The sequence below is a fragment of the Pelophylax lessonae genome, assembly GCF_965119305.1.
Source record: "Pelophylax lessonae genome assembly, chromosome: 2".
In the NCBI taxonomy this organism is placed as follows: domain Eukaryota; kingdom Metazoa; phylum Chordata; class Amphibia; order Anura; family Ranidae; genus Pelophylax; species Pelophylax lessonae.
Genome location: NC_138769.1, coordinates 470,491,847 through 470,512,909, shown reverse-complemented (window position 1 = coordinate 470,512,909; position 21,063 = coordinate 470,491,847). Strand labels below are relative to the sequence as shown.

The window sequence follows — 21,063 nt, the reverse complement described above, 5'->3', positions numbered from 1 at the left end:
GTCCGTTGTCTTTTGGGACATTTTTTTTCCTACATCCTGCTCTTCCACATCAGAAACCTTCTCTTCTTGACTTTTCTTTTCGTCAGGAGGAATCTCCTGCACCTTCTGTTTAATATATCTTCTGTCAGCCATTCTTTTGCCTTGGCCAATACATCATCAGAAGAGAAAGGATGGTTCTTGTATCGAGGATCCAAAAGACATGCAAGCACAACATTTTTATTCTCCTCATGCTTCTCAAACCTTTTGGCAAGGCTGTCCCTCATGGCCTGCCTATATGCTTTGATGCCACGTGTGTTGGGTCCTTCATTCTGTTGAAGAAGCATCTTCAGGACTCTCACACATGGGATCACAGAGGAAACAGATGAGTAGTAATGACTCAATTCCAGTGTCACTTCCTCAATGGGTACGAGCGTCTCAAAAATGTTGGCTATTATGTTCCACTGATCTGCAATAGGACAAGAATGTCCTCCAAGTCCATATTCACCAGAATATATAGTGAGAGCTCTCTTCTGCTCCAGCATCCTTTGTAACATGTGTAGCGTTGAGTTCCATCGTGTTGGAACAGCCTGTATCAGGTTGTTTTTGGGTAGGCCAAGGTCTTCCTGAATGCACCTCTGTCGCTGCTTGGCAAGAACAGAATGGTGGAAATGGCCTGCACACTTCTTCAGCATGGTAATAAAGTCCAGCAAAGCTTTCTGGTTTGACAGACCATCATTTACCACCAGTTGGAGGGTGTGTGCCATGCAACTGAGGTCTGACACTTCAGCAAGTCTTATACCTTTAACCATGTTCGCTCCACTGTCTCGCAGCACAAGCATCACTCAGTCTTTGTTGATTCCCCATTCTTCTAGCATGCCTAGAAACATTTCTCTAATATACTCCCCAGTGTGGGATCCTTGCATCTCTTTTGTATTCAACACCAAAAGCCTTCTTGTCCATCCACTGTCAATGAAGTGGCATGTAAGACTCATTAGTGTTTCTGTTTGTCCTGACCAGCAATCAGTCGTGAATGAGAGTGAGTTGTCAGCATTCTCTGGTTGCAGCATAGTCTTTACTTTGTCAATGACCTTTTTGTGAATCTTTTGCAGCATTTCAGTTCGATAAAATTTATCACTCTCCAGTGTGTACCTTGGCTCAACTATTGACATCAACCGCTTAAATCCAGAGTCACACTATTGTAAATGGCTGGTAATCAGTAACCATCATCTCTGTGATTACTCTGTCCAGCAGTTGGGATCTTCCATCAGATTTTAGCTACCTGTTTTTTTCTGAAAAATATCTGTTATTGTTGCCTGGGAAAGTGATGTTTCACCTTGTGATTAATTTAGTTTTTTTTCTGTGCTGCATTATACAATTCAACATGATGAACTCTTAGATTGGCCCAAAGATTAGATGTATTTTTGGTTTTTGCAGTTATTGATCCCATGCTTACATTGCTTTTGCAAGTGTTGCACAGTGCTGCTGATTTTCCTGAAGATGGAGAAGAGAAATAGTCCCAGACCACACTTTTAATTTTTCTATCTCCATCCATCTCCATTGAAACAAGAAAGACACTAATATAGGCTTAAACAAAATGGCTGGCTGGCACCCTGTGGTGGCTGTCTGGCTGGCTGGTGCCCTGTGGTGGGCACTTGGTGGCTGACTAGCACCCTGTGGTGGGCACTGGGTGGCTGGCTAGCACCCTGTGGTTGGCACTGGGTGGCTGGCTTGCACCCTGTGGTGGGCACTGGGTGGCTGGCTGGCACCCTGTGGTGGGCACTGGGTGGCTGGCTGGCACGCTGTGGTGGGCACTGGGTGGTTGGCTTGCACCCTGTGGTGGGCACTGGGTGGCTGGCTGGCACCCTGTAGTGGGTGGCTGGCTGGCATCCTGTAGTGGGTGGCTGGCTGGCACCCTGTGGTGGGCACTGGGTGGCTGGCTAGCACCCTGTGGTGGGCACTGGGTGGCTGGCTTGCACCCTGTGGTGGGCACTGAGTGGCTGGCTGGCACCCTGTTGTGGGTGGCTGGATTGCACCCTGTGGTGGGCACTGGGTGGCTGGCTGGCACCCTGGAGTGGGTGGCTGGCTGGCACCCTGTGGTGGGCACTGGGTGGCTGACACCCTGTGGTGGGTGGCTGGCTGGCACCCTGTGGTGGCTGGCTGGCACCCTGTGGTGGGCACTGGGTGGCTGGCTGGCACCCTGGGGTGGGCACTGGGTGGCTGGCTGGCACCCCGTGGTGGGTGGCTGGCAGTGGCACCCTGTGGTGGCTGGCAGTGGCACCCTTTTGTGGCTGGCTGGCACTGGGTGGGGGGCTGGCTGGCACCCTGGCTGGCTGCCACCTTTTGGTGGCTGGCAGTGGCACCCTGTGGTGGCTGGCTGGCACCAGGTCGGTGGGTGGGTGGTTGGGTGGCTGGCTGTGTCAACCTTTGGTGGCTTGTTGGAACCCTTTGGTGGGTGGTTGGCTGGCACCCTGAGTGGTGGCTGGCACGTACAGGCCCTGGGCCTGTGGCTGGCTAGCTGGTACAGTCAGGACTCAGGCAGGGCCTGTGGCTGGCTGGTACACAGTGGGTGTGTGGGACTGGGTGGCTGACTGGCACTGGGCATCTGTGGGTGGCCGCGGTGGCTGTATTACGGAATGTGTGTCAGACTGTGACTGGTCACTGTGATTTTGAAGAACTACTAGAACTAGATCACTCACTGTAGATCACCACTGTCCCGACCGACCGACTGTGCAGCATGCAGACTCCAGTGTGGCTGCGGTGGGAAAAACACACTGTGTTAGGCTGGGGGAGGCAGCCTAAGAGCTGCCCAGTGCACGGAGGCCTGTAGCCCAACATAAGCGATGACGTCACGAAAATATCGGCTATATCGGTAAATCCAAAGGCCGATTACGATATATCGGGGAAAGTGCATATCGGCCTCCGATATATCGGTGTTGCCGATAATCGGTCGATCTCGAATATGCACCATTATATATGCTTATATATGTGAAAATATTAATTAAACCCGCGCTTATGGCCCAAAATATAAATAAATATGGATAAATAGATCATAAATGTGAAAACATTTTTGGTGGAAATTATATAAAGGTATATAAAAATGTATAAAATGTGATGCAGCTGCTGTCTCAGTAAGTAAAAACAGGTAAAATATGTTGTCAAAATTAAAACAGCGCTAGCATAAATACAATTGTACATTAAAAAAATTCACAGCCAACACCTAAAGCTTGACTTGTGAACCAGCCAGACCAGAAATACACAGAGAGAAGCAGAGGAGGGAGAAGACTGCTCAGGAGACTCGGACCAACTTTACCTAAGAAAACACCTGATACCACGTGGCATTCCATAGGAGAAGTCTCGGTGCAATATTTAATTGATTTCAAGCTATATCTTTCTGCTGTTGCGGTGAGTGGGGAACCGTGAGGGGTCACCATCACCTGGAGCACTTTATATGTTAATTTGCACTGGAGCACTTTGGAATTTGATCACTTTAATGAAAGGACTTTTTTTACTTGATATACACACTCATGTGATTTAAAGTATTTATTTGCACTATATATTTTAATGTACAATTGTATTTATGCTAGCTCTGTTTTAATTTTGACAACATATATGCTTATATATGCCTCGCAATGTGCAGGACTTAAAGGACCTGCTACAGATGGCTTGGTGTCTGATACCACAGCATACTTTCAGAAGTTTAGTGGGGTCCATACTTTGAGGGGCTGTTAGCAAAAGAGGGACCTACTGAATATAGGGTGGGTGGTCATAAAATTATGTATCACTGTTATTTTAAGTAGTGTCAAACTTTTCATTAAATAAACAGGCCCATAATGGAAATGTTAACCTTTCCTCTGGTCTATAGGGGTATGTGAGCTGTAGTGGGCAATGCCTGTCATTAATGTGCACATTTATGACATTGAACAAAGAAAAAAATGAAATTGTCGCTCAATGTAAATAGCTCTAGCTATGCTGCCTTAGCTATAAACTAGTAGAATTTTGTTTGAAATGTTTTTGTTTTAAGAACGTTTGTTCAATATTCTAATCGTTAGTGGGGTCAAATTGATGTCCGTTTTTAACCACAGCGGTGCGTTAATTTGAAGGAGCAGGTGGAAATTTTTTTGTAAATTTATAACAGCACATGTGGTTTTTGTTTGGGAAATTGCATTCATTCCAAAATCCAATGTTCAAAGCAAACACAGTTTCGAACTACTTTTTCAACAACATTCGTCCAGTCATTGAATGCACAAAGAATTTTGATAGGAACATTCGTACGAATATTTGTACAAGTGTTTGATCGAAAATCTTCCAGCGTATAGTCAGCTTTATATAGATATACCACATTATAAAATTTTCTGTGTTAATGTTCAGCTCATATCGTTAGATTTAATGCCTGTACATTGCATCTAGAGCCCAGTGCTGTTTTGGCAAGCTGTTCTTGTTAAACACATATTTTTCAGTTTTGTGCTCATTGCCTCCTCTTTATTGGTCAACATATAATGGTCAACAACCTTTACTGCTCTATTTGACGGTAGTTGCACCTAATGGGCACCTAATGCTAAAGTAAAGACACTGCATAGCAAGCTATGTTTTGAGCTTCTTACCATGCATATTATGTGTAGTTAGTTAATGCATAGCATATTTGTGGAGTAACTGGAGCATGGATAAGCAAGGCAGTGACTTCTTTGTGTCTCCCTCTTACTGCTTACCCTGTGCTTGGCTGTGTGCTGGAGAGGTGATGTCATCCTCCCCATCAGAATCTAGGGAATGGAGCCTCAGCCTTCTATCAGAACACAAAACAAACTGCTCATAGTCTGTTGCAGCATTGTGTGTTGGTTCTCTCTGTACAATGCGGTGCCTGTGTGCCATCCTGAGGCCAGTTAGTGCTGAAAGTTCCTGCTCGATCTACTACAAGCAACAGTCAGCTTCACGAGTGTGAGTTGGACATAAAATTTGTGGGAAACGACTTTTGTACAAGTAGCTTGTTAACACTTTTGCTGTATGTAAAGACTGCTCTTGCACCTGGAACAATAGATGTCCTCATCTTGCTTCATATCATGCTAGGAGTCGTACACAGGATAATGCACTGTAGTCTTTTATGTTTAAATTTTGTTATGTGTGAAGATGCTTTTGAGCATTTAGGGAATTGGTAGCTCCAGTACTACACGTTAAGAATATTTCAGGAAGTCTACATAGATATTTCCTTTTTATTAGATGTAAACTAATTAATTGTTGGTATAATGCCTGTTCAGAAATAGCTCATATCAGGTTGCGGTGGATTACAGTATTGTACACAGTTATTGTACTTTGTAAATCAGTTTGCACTAAACTCTCACTGTCAAATGTGCCTGTCTATTTCAATAAATCTAATTGAAAATGGGAGTTTATTATATCCCACCATAGACATGTATTGTTTAAATTATAGTTGAAAGTAAGGTAGAGTTGCTGCTAATTAGCATTGCAAGAGCTGGGGAGCAAATATGGCAAAACTCCCATTCCTCATGTTTACAGTATTAACTGATTTGTTTAGAATTTTGGGGGCACTTTAATGCAGGAGTTGATATGTGTTTTAGGCTATGTAAGCTCAAATCACAGACACAGTTGTGTGTAAATGGGTGATAAACTTCATCAGTAAGAATGAACCATAATGTGTTTGATTGTCGTCATTAATTATGAAATATTAGATCACATTTTGCTAATGAGGTGGCGCAATGAAGAAAATCACTGACCGTTCTTTGTGGTGATCGGATGGAATTGTTCCTATTTTGTGGGTGGTTTGCTTGTTCGTTTTATGCTTGTTTCCTATTGTATACACTTTAGACTGCACTGTCTGCAAGCTGAGCACAAGAAGATGGTCTAGGCAAATTTTTCAAGCATCACAACAGGCTGCATGAAAGAATCTTTTTGTTCTCTGTGATACAGATAGGCAGTGTAATAATTTCTCTTTCATTCATCAACGGACACAGAGCTCCATAAATCATTACTACTGGGTTATATTGCCTCCTCCATGAGTAGGACTAGGCAGAACAAAAAACACCTGGCTACGCTCATGGGCTGTCCTCCGCTTTGTATATAACCCCCCTCTCTGCTCTAGGTAATCAGTTTTAATCTGTCTAGTCAGGCATAATGACCTCGGCTCCCGGCTGGGATCTCTGGTCCTAGCAATTTTTTTCTCCTTCATTACATCTTTTTTTGTTTTTCCTCTCGGGAGGTCTACAATCAACTGCTGGGCTGGGTGACAGGCTGGATAATCTAGATCAAGTGGTCCCCCCAGCCCAGCCAGCCAGCTCGTGCAGACCACAGCTATGCTCTAGGTCGGCCGCGACATAGCCTCACGGACAAAGGCTGGCCCATGAGTAAAACGTCTCGCAGGGTCGCTATTGACCGGGCTTGGGTCTAAGTCGCAGCGGTTCCTTGGCCTGCCAGCTCCCCTACTTCGGTGGCGAGGATTCTGCCTGGAGCATTACCCACATCATGGAAGGGTAAGTACAGTCCCCCGCCCCCCCCCCTCCCCCCTCCCTTTTGGCATTTATTTTAGGGCGGACGGGTGTAACCTCCAGGGATGGTCGAACCTGCCTGCAGGTTCCTTCCTCCTATACTTAAAAATCCCTCAGTGAGCTGGGCTTCCCCAACTCCCTTTCCCCCCTGTCTGGACCTGGAGTCTGGTGGGGGTCCCAGGGCAGAGGATGCAGCGGAGACCCCTGGGTTCTCCCCCACTATCCCCACTCTGTAAGGGTCCTGGGATAGTGTGTCCTGCCCTGGTAGTCTTGAGGGGTCCCAGTGTAGGAGACCCCTAGGTGCATGGCCCACTGTTTGCAGTGTGGATATAGTGTGGGGGGTGGGGGTCCCAGTGCAGAGACCAGTGCAGAGCGCGCAGCAGAGTCTCCCCTAATGTGTGTTCTACCTTCAGGAGGGGGTCCCCTTGCAGAGGATGCAGCATTGCAGAAGGCACAGGCAAGATCCTGGCTGCCTGCTGTAGCTGATGACAGCCATTTTCCCTTAGTCTGGCTGGTCTCCAGGTTGGCGGCAATGTTTGTGTAGACTGATGTCACAGGGCCATTTTCCCTTAGCTTGGCTGGTCTCCGGTTGGCGGACATGTTTGTGTAGCCCGATGATATCACGGCGGCCATTTTCCCTTAGTCTGGCTGTTCTCCAACTGGCAGCCATGTTTGTGTAACCTGATGTTGTTTCGGGGGCCATTTTCCCTTAGTCTGACTGGTCTCCAGCTGGAAGCCATGTTTGTGTAGCCTGATGTCACGGGGGCCATTTTCCCTTAGTCCGGGAGACGCTGGAGACGACCGAAGCCTCGTGGGGATGCCAAAGCTCCTCCTCTTCCTCTTCAGTTTACTCTTCCTGTGCCCGGGACATATGAACAGGGATGGCGTCCATGGTGATGCTGGGACTAAATTACTTGCGCTCCTCCGATCGGTAGGGTGAATCCTTGGGAGTCAATGTTATTTCTCTCTCTCTCTCTGCTGATCGGTACCCTGAGCCTTGGGGCAATCATTTTAGTGGTGCCTAAACATTGTTTTTGTACTTCAAGATTTTCCTTTCCTCATGAAGCCTCATGTTCTTATCTTCTCCACTCACTGCCTCATGGAGGTGGCAGGTCCCTTTGTAACCCCAGCTTCCCATGGTTGCACTGATGGTGGTCCTGCAGTCCTTAGTGTCCCGGGTGGAAATTGCATGTGGGCAAAGGCCCAGGAGAAAACGTCCCCCGCCTTTCCCTGCTCAGTCTGTCTCATCTGATTCTGAGCCTGATGCCGCCGTGGATGCAGCCCGTTCAGGGGGGCTTAATATTACACCTCCAGATCCATCTGTTAGTGAGAATGATTCCTCCATGGTTGCAGCAGCGAATTAATAAGCGCTGGTAGACACACTTATCACTGCAGTGCGTGAGACTTTAAAAATGGAGGATGTGGCTGATGTAGCCACAGATGTGGCTGTGTCGTTTGCTACGCATAAGTCTCCTCACACTCCAAAGGTGTTTCCTTATCTGCCTTATTTTGACAGGTTTTCCTGTAAGGAGTGGGAACAAATAAAATTACCCTTTGTGGTCCCCAAACGTTTTGCTGTACGTTACCCATCTGAGGAGTCACTTTTAAAAAGTATTAAGATGAAAAAACCCCTCTGCCCCCCCTAAGGTCCCTCTAACACATATGGACCATTCATTTCATCAGTTCAGTCATGTTTTTTTGTCATCAGTTTTTCATTCTTTGTTATTAGTTTTTCATCCGTTTTTCATCCTCAGTCATCAATGGATGGATGAAAAACGGACGAACTGTACGTATGTGTGAAAGGGGCCTAACACTTGCGGTCCCTCTCTGTCCAGCGATATCCAAGAGTGTCTCAGCCGTCCGAAATTCTCCCTCCTGATTGGCTGAGACACAGCAGCAGCACCATTGGCTGCCGCTGCTGTCAATCAGTCAGCTAGCCAATCAGGAAATAGAGGGGGCGAGGCTGGTCCAGGACACTATGTCTGAATAGACACAGGGAGCTGTGACTCTGCTCAGGTGCCCCCAGAGCAAGCTGCTTGCTCTGGGGGTACTGAACAGAAAGGAGGGGCCAGGAGAGCAGAAGTAGGACCCGAGAAGAGGAGTATTCAGGCTGCTCTGTGCAAATCCACTGCAACAGAGCAGGTAAGTATAACATGTTTTTTTATTTTTATAGGAAAAAAGAACAAGACTTTACAATCACTTTAAGGTGTGTACTTGGCAGGATTTTATTAACTCAAGGAGTTCACCTTAAACCCATTATTGAATGGGAGTAATGGATCAACAGCCTAATTTGTGGTGTGTTCCCATGAAAGGACATTGATCTGCCACCCAAATATTCATGTGACACATACTCCCGTATGCACCACCTGCTCTGGAGATTGTGCCTAGACATGATCACAGCTGCTCCTAGTAATCTGTCTGGCAATCATATGTCAAAGCAGTGGTTAAAAAAATGGTTCTTTTGTCTACATGCATCCAGTGCCTCTCTGCCTATTTTTTGACACAGCGGAGGGTATGCTACAATTTTACTCATTCATCAATGTAGATATTGTTAAAAAAAATGCCTTTTACAAAATCAATATCTGTCATTGAGCAGAAAAAAATATTTTCATTAATTTGTAAAGCAGCAAAAAAAAAAAAAAAAGAAAAAAAAAAGGTTATTAGCAAGCAAATTAAGACACTGAAAAATGGTAAAATGTGCTCCATTCATAAAGGGAAAAAGAGCGACACTAGATACCAGGACAATCTGTTGAAAAACTGCTATTGCTATCACAGAAATGCTGGGGCTATGCTAGTTAGAAAGCTTTATCATTAAAGAGGATGGAAGCCCAATCACTGTTTAAAGTGTACTCTTAACAGTGAAGCAGGGGATTTTGGTAGTGTTCACTTTATTGTGGCACTCCCTGCCCATTTGTTGCTAACGCATCTTGGCGAACAGTTTTTCTCCCTTCTATCTGGACTTAAGCCTAGTACACACTAGAAGTTTTTTTTTTTAACCCAGAAGGGCTGAACGAACAAAAAGTGACAGCTAAGGAGAGTCGCTGTACCAGGGGTGTACCTAGAGTATTTGCCACTCGGGGCAGATCTGATATCTGGCACCCCCCCCCCAACTTCAAAATGTAAAAACAACCTCAAAAATTTGTAATATTTTCAAGAATATTTATAGCACAAATTTGTAGACTTAAGGTCAACTTGAGAAAAAAAAAACAATGGAAAATAAATCAACTGATACTGCTTTTTATAAACAAAAAACACAGATCCAAACTCCAAAGTGACCACTCAGTCCATATTGAAAGGATACCTTCGTGTCCTCTGCCTTTGAGCCTTCAGTTCTGCAAATTGATCAAAGACTGCATCAAAGTTAATCTTCCTTGCAATATTCATGTCTAATTAATAGTATTGCAAGATTTGTCAATCTTGTCTCATGGTGGAGCGGAAGAAGTTTTTTATTAATTTTAATTTGGAAAAACTTCTTTCACGTGAAGCAATTGACACACAGAGTCATAAAGAATCTAAAACACAGTGACAAGTTAGGCAAAGATTCACAAAAATCCCATTTAACAATGCACTGCAGAAACTGCAAAACCATCCATTTCTTTGCCTCTGCAATGCTGATCTTGGCAGCTTCCAAATGCCTCCGAAGGCGTTTAATCTCAACATAGATGTCTTCATTACAGACTTCATCAAAAATCTCTGTCAATTTTGGAGTATAATTCTGAAGATCTTTTTCTGTTGCAACAACCAGAGTGTTCATTTGAATAACAGCAACCATTAAAAGGATGTTTTCAATTGCCTTAGTACAAAATTCCAACTCCTGGTGTAACCACCGATCAAGGCACTTAAACATGGCTCTTTTCAGTTCCTCTGGCAATGTGAGACCAGCATCCTCTGCCTTCTATCCTGGCATTGGTTTGCTGAGCTTTACTCTTCCTCGTCTCGCCACAGAAATGCTCATTTCTTCACACATGGTAGTTGCATAACGAATGGCTTTTTCCACCATTTCATTTAGCTGATCTGCAAGAAACGCTTTTAGAGTTTGTAGCTTCACAATGCACTTTTCAAAAGTGAGTCCCACTGTTTGCAAATACTTCTGTGTGATATTAACTTCTTTCAGAACGTCACACTAGAAAGAAAGATAACACAAAAAAGTAAAATCACATACGGCAGCAACATCTGAGCTGATCCTCTTGTGTCCACATTTTCTTTGGGATCAAATAGCTTTTCAAGGGCTAAAGTCAGTTTTTCAAAATTTGCTCTTACTGGCTTCACAGCATTATAATGAGCGCTCCATCTTGTTTGGGAAAGTCTTTTCACTGTCAAACCTAAATTCTCCATTAGCAATTCCCAATGTTCCAAAAAAGCAACACTTCCAAATGAGTGCACCCCACAAAGGTTCAAGAAATGGTTTGCAAATGGGATAAACAAAGCCTTGGGATTAATCTCCATTATCTTTGCCTGAACACCATGAATTACTGCCATAGTTACAGCATTCTCATATCCTTGACCAGGGCAAAGACTTATGTCCAGTCCATTTTCCTCAAGATGCTGCAGGATATTTTCTGTGAGCTCAGCAGCAGTCTTTCCAGCAATAGGAAAGAAGCCCAAGAATGATTCCTTTACTTTAACATTGTCACCTTATTTATGGACATAACTGATCACTTTGCACATCTGATCAGTGTGTGACACATCAGGGGTGCTGTCATAAAGAATCCCAACGTAGTTTGCTTTCTGGATATCAGCCACTATTTTCTATTTTCTCTTTCACATGATTCCCCAGAAGACAAATGAATTTATTCTGAATTTTTGGAGAAAAATAAGTAATTCTCTTCCCAGAAGCAATAGAATGTTTCAGCCTTATGAAATGTTCCTTTAAAACTGGATCATAATTTGAGAGCAACTTTACCAATTCAAGGAAGTTTCCTTTGTTTGCTGATGACATGGTTTCTCTATCTATGATCACAAAAAGGAAGATTCTGCTGAGCCAAGGTCATCTAATAGGCGATGCAAAATATCCCTAGAATCCCCTTTCTCTTTGTCCACTGTTGTTTGGTGGACATGATCAATGCAATTTTGTAGCCTCAGTCCTGCTCTTAAGGTCTTCCATTTCTCCAAGCATGTAAGATGCTGCTCAAAAGCTTCATGGTCTGACACCTTTTGGATTCAGCTTCCACCACACCTGAAACCAGTAACAACTTTTTTTTTTTTGATGGAGAGTACACCATCCACGTTCTAAGAATTATCTCCCCATTTGGAAGAGTCCTATAGAATCTTGCAGTGGTGAGCTGTCGGCTTTTCCCTTTTGATTTCTCTCCTCCTTTTCAATAGCACTGAAAGGACAATCTCTATTTTAGAAAGGTTCACTTCCCCTCTTAATAGGGTCCATTCTTAACTCATCTGGAACTGGCCAAGCAGCTACTTTAGAAAAAAATAGTTTATCAGTCTCCTTTTCTGCATCAGAGTGTTGCTGGGGGAGGCTTCTGCTGGCATCCCCTTCCTCTACATCATTCTCACTGCTTGAGGATAGTGCCCCATCTTTGGTGTCAGTGAAACAAGAGCATACCCTATGGTGATTTAAAGTGGAGTTCCACCCTATTTTTATACTTACCTCCATCTTCTCGCTCCGGGTCACCTGAAAAAGAAATGGATAATCGCATTTTTTTTTTTTTTTTACTTACCTCGTAGCGAACAAAATATACTTACCTTACTTCCTTCTTCCTCCTTCCTCGGCCGCGGCCCGTCGTCACTTCCTGGCTCTGCAATGATTCCTGGGAGCTGGACGTCCTAGCTCCCAGGAATCATTGCGCCTGCACCGGCCCCGACGTCAGTTCCGGGTCGCGCGCGTCATCCCCTTCTAAACAGCTTCTGGGCATGCCCAGAAGCTGTGGAGGGGTGACGCGCGCGACCCGGAAGTGACGTCGGGGCCGGCGCAGAGCATCGTGGGACCACAGAAGGCGGAAGAAGACGCCGAAGAGGACGCGCTGGCTTCAAGCTGCCCACATCTGAGATGGCAGCGCTGGACAAGACGTTTGCAAGGTAAGTATTTCGTCTTGCAGGTAAGTGCAACCCGGGACAGATCAGAGGCTAGCCATTGTGGAATGCACTAGCCCTGACTGTCCCGGGGGTATTAAAAAAAAAAAAAACAAATCCAGGGTGGAACTCCGCTTTAAGTACAGGGAAGGTTTTATTTATTACAAAGGGAATAAGTAGTTTTCTGTGCTATGACCTACCTTTTTTAGCCCTTCCAAACATGCCTAATTTGAAAAGTAAAAGTGTTGTCAAGCTAAATTTTAAATATTAGTATTTTTGTTTTTAGTCAAAGTAAGAAATAAAAGCTTTCAGCATTTTATATTTTAGTTTGGTCAGATCTGTAAACTTGCATATATGCTTGCTTGGGCTCTTTACTGTGAGCTTTGTTTACTGATATCCTTTTTCTATATACCTAATGCTGCTGATCTGTATTTACTAAATCTGATTTTTTTTTTTTTTGTTATCTCAAAAGCTCATTTAACTACTTTTGTCTATATTGTATTCTATGTTTAGTTAAAATCCATATTTTACCTGATTAGCTATTACAATACCAAGAATACCCTTTTATACCAAAGGCTAAATTTTATTATACTGTGTTGTTTAGGCAACTTTTTTTTTTTTACATATTTAAATTAAAACCTGACTTCTGTTAGATTGATTGATTTTTTTTTTTTTTGTATCTTTTAAACCAATGAAAAGTACTTAGATTCTTTAAAAAAAAGTGGGGTTTATGTTGAAATTTTAATACCCCATTGTATGTATTTTTTTTTTTAATTGATCATAATCTGTACATCTACAATGTAATATTAGAAAAGCATTTCTTCAGAGATCAGAAATTTAAAAAATATTTTTAAAAGCGAGAATGACACGGTCTGAGCTGGCAATACCAGCTGAGTGATAAGTCTCTTCTGTATCTTTATCATTGTAGCGAAGAGCTTGGAGAATTTATGGAGATGAAAGGTGCCACTGCTCCTGGTATTCTTGTGTTAACGACCGGCCTTAGTAAGCCATTTATGCGTCTGGACAAGTACCCAACATTATTAAAAGAGTTGGAACGTCACATGGAGGTAAAAAAGATTGTTTTTCTCCCTTAGCATTACAGTGAATGCAGAGTGATATATTGAACACTTTTTAATGCCTGATTATTATTAATTATTGCAAGTATTTTATATTTAGCATCTGCTGCCAGCAGTTGGTGCTGTAGGGAACACAATCACATTTTACTAGCCCTTTACTACTATGCTGTGAAAAGCAAAAGCTTCAATCAAAGGCAATTTGCAACCCCATAATTATGTAATCACTAGTATACAGAAATCCATGTGAATAATAAATGCACTTTCCAAATCGAATGCTAAATTCACTGTATTGGTATTTGCTATGCTGTATTAGCTGTTTGAAACAACAGCAGCCGTTATAATTTTTTACTCACAAAATATTGGCTATATAGCTCATTGTGATTAGAATTAATAAATTATAACACTGTTAATAATTATAAATCCTAATATACAGTATGTCTATTATGGCATTACAAGAGGGTACTTACAGGGTTTGCCAGGATAATCAGTTTGTAATTGCTGCTTATTGACTGCTTGTCTATTCACTTATTGTCTGATGTTTGGTGGGTTATAGTTAACCTTATCCAAGGCTGTGCTCTACTAAAACAAAACTCTGGACTGATTCTTTTGTCAAGCCCTGTAATTGTCCTCATGTACAGCTAAAACATCTCAAGGTAAGTGTGTGAGAATGTATATGTCTATCTATAATATACACTGCTCAAAAAAATTAAAGGAACACTTTAAAAACACATCAGATTTCAAAGGGGTTAAAATATGCTGGATATCTATACTGATATGGATTGGGTAATGTGTTAGGAACAAAAGGATGCAACATCATTTGATGAAAATTATCAACCTACAAAGGGCTGAATTCAAAGACACCCGGAAAATCAAAGTGAAAAAGTGATGCGGCAGTCTAGTCCATTTTGCTGAAACGTAATTGCATTAACTCAAAATAGTACTTAGTACTCAGTAGTTTGTATGGCCCCCACTTGCTTGTATGCATGCCTGACAATGTCAGGGCATGCTCCTAATGAGATGTCTGATGGTGTCCTGGGGTATTTCCACCCAGATCTAGACCATGGCATCACTGAGCTCCTGAACAGACTGAGGTGCAACCTGGCGGCGTCGGATGGACCGAAACATAATGTCCCAGAGGTGTTCTATTGGATTTAGTTTAGGCCCCCCCCCACATTTTTGTAAATATTTTATATCTTTTCATGTGAAAACACTGAAGAAATTACACTTTGCTACAATGTAAAGTAGTGAGCGTACAGCTTGTATAACAGTGTAAATTTGCTGTCTCCTCAAAATAACTTAACACACAGTGATTAATGCCCAAACCGCTGGCAACAAAAGTGAATACATCCCTAAGTGAAAATGTCCAAATCGGGCCCAATTAGCCATTTTCCCTCACCGGTGTCATGTTAGTGTTACAAGGGCTCAGGTGTGAATGGGGAGCAGGTGTGTTATCGCTCTCTCTCTCTTACTGGTCACTGAAAGTTCAACATGGCACCTCATGGCAAAGAACTCTCTGAGGATCTGAAAAAAAGAGTTGTTGCTCTACATAAAGATGGCCTAGGCCATGAGAAGATTGTCAAGACCCTGAAACTGAGCTGCAGCACGGGGGCCAAGACCCCACAGCGGTTTAACAGGACAGGTTCCACTCAGAACCTAAAAAGGTTGAAGGGGTGGGAGGTCAGCCTGTCAGTGCACAGACCATATGCCGCACACTGCATCACATTGGTCTGCATGAATGTCATCCCAGAAGTAAGCCTCTTCTAAAAATGATGCACAAGAAAGCCCGCAAACAGTTTGCTGAAGACAAGCAGACTAAGGACATGGATTACTGGAACCATGTCCTGTGGTCTGATGAGACCAAAGTAAACGTATTTGGTTGAGATGGTGTCAAGCGCATGTGGCGGCAACCAGGTAAGGAGTATAAAGACACGTGTGTTTTGCCTACAGTCAAGCATGGTGGTGGGAGTGTCATGGTCTGGGGCTGCATGAGTTCTTCCAACACTGTGTGGAGCTACAGTTAATTGAGGGAATCATGAATGCCAACATGTACTGTGACAAACTGAAGCAGAGCATGATCCCCTCCCTTCGGAGACTGGGTCGCAGGACAGTATTCCAACATGATAACCACTCCAAACACACCTCCACGATGACCACTGCCTTGCTAAAGAAGCTGAGGGTAAAGGTTATGGACTGGCCAAGCATGTCTCCAGACCTAAACCCTATTGAGCATCTGTGGGACATCTCAAACGGAAGGTGGAGGAACACAAGGTCTCTAACATCCTCCAGCTCCGTTTATGTCATCATGCAGGAGTAGAAGAGGACTCCAGTGGCAACCTATGAAGCTCTGGTGAACTCCATGCCCAAGAGGGTTAAGGCAGTGCTAGAAAATAATGGTGGCCACACAAAATATTGACACTTTAGGCCCAATTTGGACATTTCACTTAGGTGTGTACTCACTTTTTTTTGCCAGTGGTTTAGACATGAATGGCTGTGTGTCAAGTTGTTTTGAGGGGGCAGAAAATCTACACTATTATACAAGCTGTACACTCACTACTTGACATTGTAGCAAAGTGTCATTTCTTCAGTGTTGTCACATGAAAAGTTATAATAAAATATTTACACAAATGTGAGGGGTGTACTCACTTTTGTGAGATACTGTACATACACTTTAAAGTGGTTGTAAACCTTTGACATGAAATATGAACAAAGCATATCCCTCTATAGTGTGTACTTGTCTCAGTCCAAAGTACGAAGTGTAATTTCTGCCTGCTGCCTCATTCCTCTGCTATCAGCATGAGTCACTTTTGACTAAGTTTTCCTGTCGCCAAGAGCAAAAAGGAGACGGGAGGGAGCACCAACACGCAGCCTGTGATTGACAGCATCAGCTCTGTTCTGTGTGCAGTGTTCCTTCCTCTTTTCCTTCCTTCCTGTCAGCGCTCACGGAGATTTGCAGTGTGTAACTTTTTCCCCACCCCTTGCTTTTTGTAAGCTCTGACAAGCTGTATAAATTCTGCAATTTGAACAGCTGTGGAGAAAAGGAAAGCTGCAGATAAACTTTGGCATCCTGACTATTCTATTAACATGCAGAGTGCCACAAGAGAAGGTAAAAACCTCTTTCTTCTCTCTCCTCCCCTGGCTTCCTCCATAATGCAGTAATAAGCATGCAAAAAATGCCTAATCTACTCTCTGTACGGGGGAAAAAAAAAAAAAAGGAGGCAGTGGGGCTGACATATGCATGTTTGTGCATAAAGGAAATTTGCTGGCCCCACCACTGCTCCATTACATTGTACAATAACATGATTAGGAGTTGGGGGAATCAGATGTAGAATCAGACCTTCGGTGGCTAAATGATCCACCCCAATGCAAGTCCACCACTGACCCTCCTCGTCTGCTACACACGGGACACTGTATGTACTTTCCTTACAGAATAAGCCCAGACCCGTCATTAGATGCTGGCTGGTGAAAGGAAGGTGGGGGGATAAAGTCGCTTTAATGATAATTTATCAATATTATTAGTGCTAAGCTTGTTTTGAAATTTTGTGATTACAATGAAATCATATTAAACTGTTCTTGCAAATATTTAAAAAACAAATTTAATTGGTAGGGTTCTCTGTTTTTAGGATTATCACCCAGATAGACCAGATATACAGAAATCCATGACGGCTTTCAAGAACCTGTCGGTAAACAGTTTGTGTGCAATTTCTTTAATTTTGTGCATATGGCTGTTTGAAATCTCATTAATTTTTTCTTTTTTCTTCAAAATTATACTGTGTGTATGTCTGTGTGTGTTATATATCATAATGTTCAGGGTGCACAATGGTAATACAATTCCAGTGCTGAACAATCAGGCGCTCTCACAGAACACATATACAAGAAACAAAGAAGGGATTGCTGCACTTAAAATTTTATGTAGAAAAAAAACGACATACAGAAGATAATATTCAGTTTGTGTGTATATATGTGTGTGTGTGTATACATATATATATATATATATATATATATATATATATATATATATATATATATATATATATCTCAATCCATAAACACCTGGAATCCATTAGTCATTTACTCAAAAATCAATAAACGAATTAACAACAAGATAGATACATGTAGAGGGATGGTTTTTCCACACACGGGATATGGAAGGGAAGAGGAACACATATAATTAGAGTTTTCACATAATTAGTAAACACTGTAAGCCAAGAATTTTTACAATAAATATTATATGAAATCCAAACTTTTAATATACGGTAATAAAGAAATAATTACAAATTGAAATCTGAATTCAATCATTTGGAGGATAATGTGTCCAAACAATGGATCCATTGTACCTCTTGTTTTCTAAGGGTTAATTCTTTATGACCCCCCACATTGGTTTCTCGGTATCCCATCTATTATCATGAACTTAAACTGGGAAAAAGTGCTCCCTTTCTATAAAGTATCTTGCTAGGGGAAATTTAACCAATTTGTCTCTAATCTAGTACTTCTTTGATCCAGTCTTTTACTTTTTCTTTTGTGGGTGGTTTCTTCCACGTATAATAATCCACAAGGGCATTTTAATATATATATGTATATGGAAGAAAAGGTGGGGGGGGGGGATTTCTGCGCTAAAGAGTGATAATCAATGATAAATATGAAAAGAGCAAGTAAAGCAGCTAACACCAGATCAAAATGCAACAAAAATATATAAAAAAGTGTAGCGCTAAAAAAAGGGAATAATATACAATGATAATGAATAGATATAATAAGTGATAAAAAACCATGAAGGAGTATAGTGTTTAAAAGTCCCAAAGTGAATAAAAATAAAAAAGTCCAAAAACAAGGTGTAGAAAATATCCAAGTTGGAGTACCTGAAGTAATCCTTCTTGTGGACACCCAAGGAAGTGTATAGATGGGGACACCACAGTGCACAGGTGTAAATACCAGAGCGCCATGGCTACTCAACTTAATGAGAAAGCCTCACCAAGCATTGGGACAATCCATATCAACATCAATGACTTCCAAGGGAAAATATGCCAATATCATGAAAAGATCAATCCCTCATAGCAATTACGTGGTGGTCAGATGGATATATGAAGGAAATAAACAGAGAACCATAGTGTAATCCCGTAAAACATATAGAAAGGATTTATTAAAAAAACTACTCACAGATGATAAAAACAGGCATGTAGTAATAGTGGCAGAGAGTCCGATCGCGGCGTCCCGCGTGTATCCAATCAGCATGTAAGCGTAGGGGACTTGTGGACGTTGTGTCTGGTGCCGCCGACGCGTTTCGTCATCAAAAGACGTCGTCTGGGCGTGACTACCAGACGCCGGACACACGCCTCATATCCCCCAAAGGCAAATGAATGACATGAACCCCTACCAATCACAATAAAGTAAGTGCGGAAGTAGACCGTGCTAAAGCGGAAGTGAATACCGCATCAACACGGAAACAACTATAGAGACATGGTAATAACACGGCCTCCATGGAAACGATAATAACAATGATAATAGTCATCCGGAAAGCACAGCCATAGGTAAATGTCATATTCCCTAACTAAAAACATCATATATACACCACATATGAAGATTTACAATTATAATGGTCTTTAATTTGGATGTTATAACCTCTTTTTGTGGATGAGAATACTATTTTCCCTATTGTCATGCTGTTGCATTGAATGCAACTAAGGCATGGGTAAGAACCAAAGTTACGAAATCCCAAAAATGTGGCAGGTGGTAATGATGGGTGATGTTGGTCAGATTTACCTAGTCTGTCATATATGGTCTGTCCCCGTCTAAAAAAAGGTAAAGGAGGAAGGAAGTTGAAATTCTTGTACAGACAACCAGTATTTAAAGTGTTTGTTACCCTAAGACTTTATATTCCTGCTGTACCATGTACTTTTATCAGAAAGTATCCTGTTCTTTTTGTTTTGGTTCCTTTGTGTGAAATCCCTGGTGTTCCTGCCAGTCCCTCTCCTTTCCTATTAAAACTGATCACACTAAGCAGGAGAACACACTGTGGTCTAGCTATGCTGAGAACTTAGCCTGCTCTCCTCCAATGATCAGACTTCTCCTTACACCCCCCTCCCCTGTACATCCATTTACTGGGAAGTTAGGTGTGCTGCTGCTGCTGCTGCTTCTTCCCCCCCCCCCCCAAATATTTGGACAAATGTTTGACACCCTTAGGCACCTTTCACATGGGGCAGATCCATTTTGACAGACTCCGCTTGCTCAGCGGGGATCGCTCCGTTGATCCCCGCTGAGCAGGTGGAGGACAGACCCATCTCCATTCATTGTGCAGAGACAGACCTGTAGAGTACCGCTCTCCTCTATAGGCAGATCGGATGAAAATAGACAGCCTGTCCGTTTTCATCTGATCCCACCCCCTGGAAGGATGGCAAATGTTTCGCCATTTGTCTGTTTTCAGCGGATCTTGTTGGACCGGATGCCAGGCGGTTGTCTGCTGACATCCGCCTCCCCATAGAGGAGAATGAGTGACACGATCTGGGCCGTCTGAAAAAATGGACAATGCAGACCCGATCTGTACAATCGTGTGAAAGGGGCCTTATTGTAAAAACGCAGTCTTTACATAAGAGATACACAACATTTTTTGCACAAGATTAAAAATATTGTTTTGCCACCTGATTCTATATTCGTCATCTGGGACGTAGCAATTTTATATAAAGCAATTCCCCATGTTTTGGGAATAGAAGCATGTCAGCGGCTTCTAATTCATTCAAATAATGACAGTCCCATAAAATGTCCTTTTTGTTACAACTTTTGGTGAGTTTGAAAGAAAACATTCTTTTCCTCAAAGAAAAGTATTACTTGCAGCTAATTGGAGCTGCAATGGGTTCTAATGTTACCCCCCCCCCCCCCCCCCAATTTGCACCTTTGCACTTTATCCTTGTATGTTTCACATTTTAGCATATATGGCACTTTATTTATATACATTTAAAGGTTACGCCACCATATCCATTTTTTTTTGCACATATGACACTTTATAGACAGCGCCACCATACCCTCCCTTCCTTTCCCTATTGTTATACCCTATTGGGGTATCTGAGGTAGGCCGCAGCCCTTATATTCCTTACATATCCTAGCGCGGAATCTATATATTCTTCCCATACATAAAAGTGTTACTAAACTCACAACAGTAAAATCTGTCTGTATATGCAGGATAGCATGCTTGTTATACTCACTGTGGATCTTAAATGATTAATCCTCTGCCTTGTGTAAAAAGGCTGTTTGAGCTTGTATGCACAGATCCTCCCCCTCCTGAAATGTCACTCTGGACAAGTCCAGATAAGACACAGTCAGAGTAGTCTGGCTGCACATCCTCAGTTTGGTCTCTATTGCTGGAGAGAACATTTCCTATTTGATCTGAGTTGGTCAGGTCACATGGTATTGACATCACACATGTGGGCGTGTATACAGATCCTAAATGACAGCCCAGTCCCTCTCTCCTCCTCCATGCCCAGTAACTAAAAAAGAACACA

At 42.6% G+C, this 21,063-nt stretch overlaps 1 protein-coding gene across 2 annotated transcripts in view; it reads left to right on the top strand.

Annotated features, from left to right (window-relative positions):
• The window catches only part of ARHGEF7 (Rho guanine nucleotide exchange factor 7), a 326,826-nt gene that overhangs the window by 191,283 nt on the left and 114,480 nt on the right, over positions 1-21,063 (top strand). For both annotated transcript variants that reach the window (XM_082244774.1, XM_082244775.1), the window contains exons 10-11: positions 13,429-13,567; positions 17,197-17,256. In XM_082244774.1, the coding sequence (XP_082100900.1) occupies positions 13,429-13,567; positions 17,197-17,256 (199 nt within the window). The remainder of the gene's footprint in view (positions 1-13,428; positions 13,568-17,196; positions 17,257-21,063) is intronic.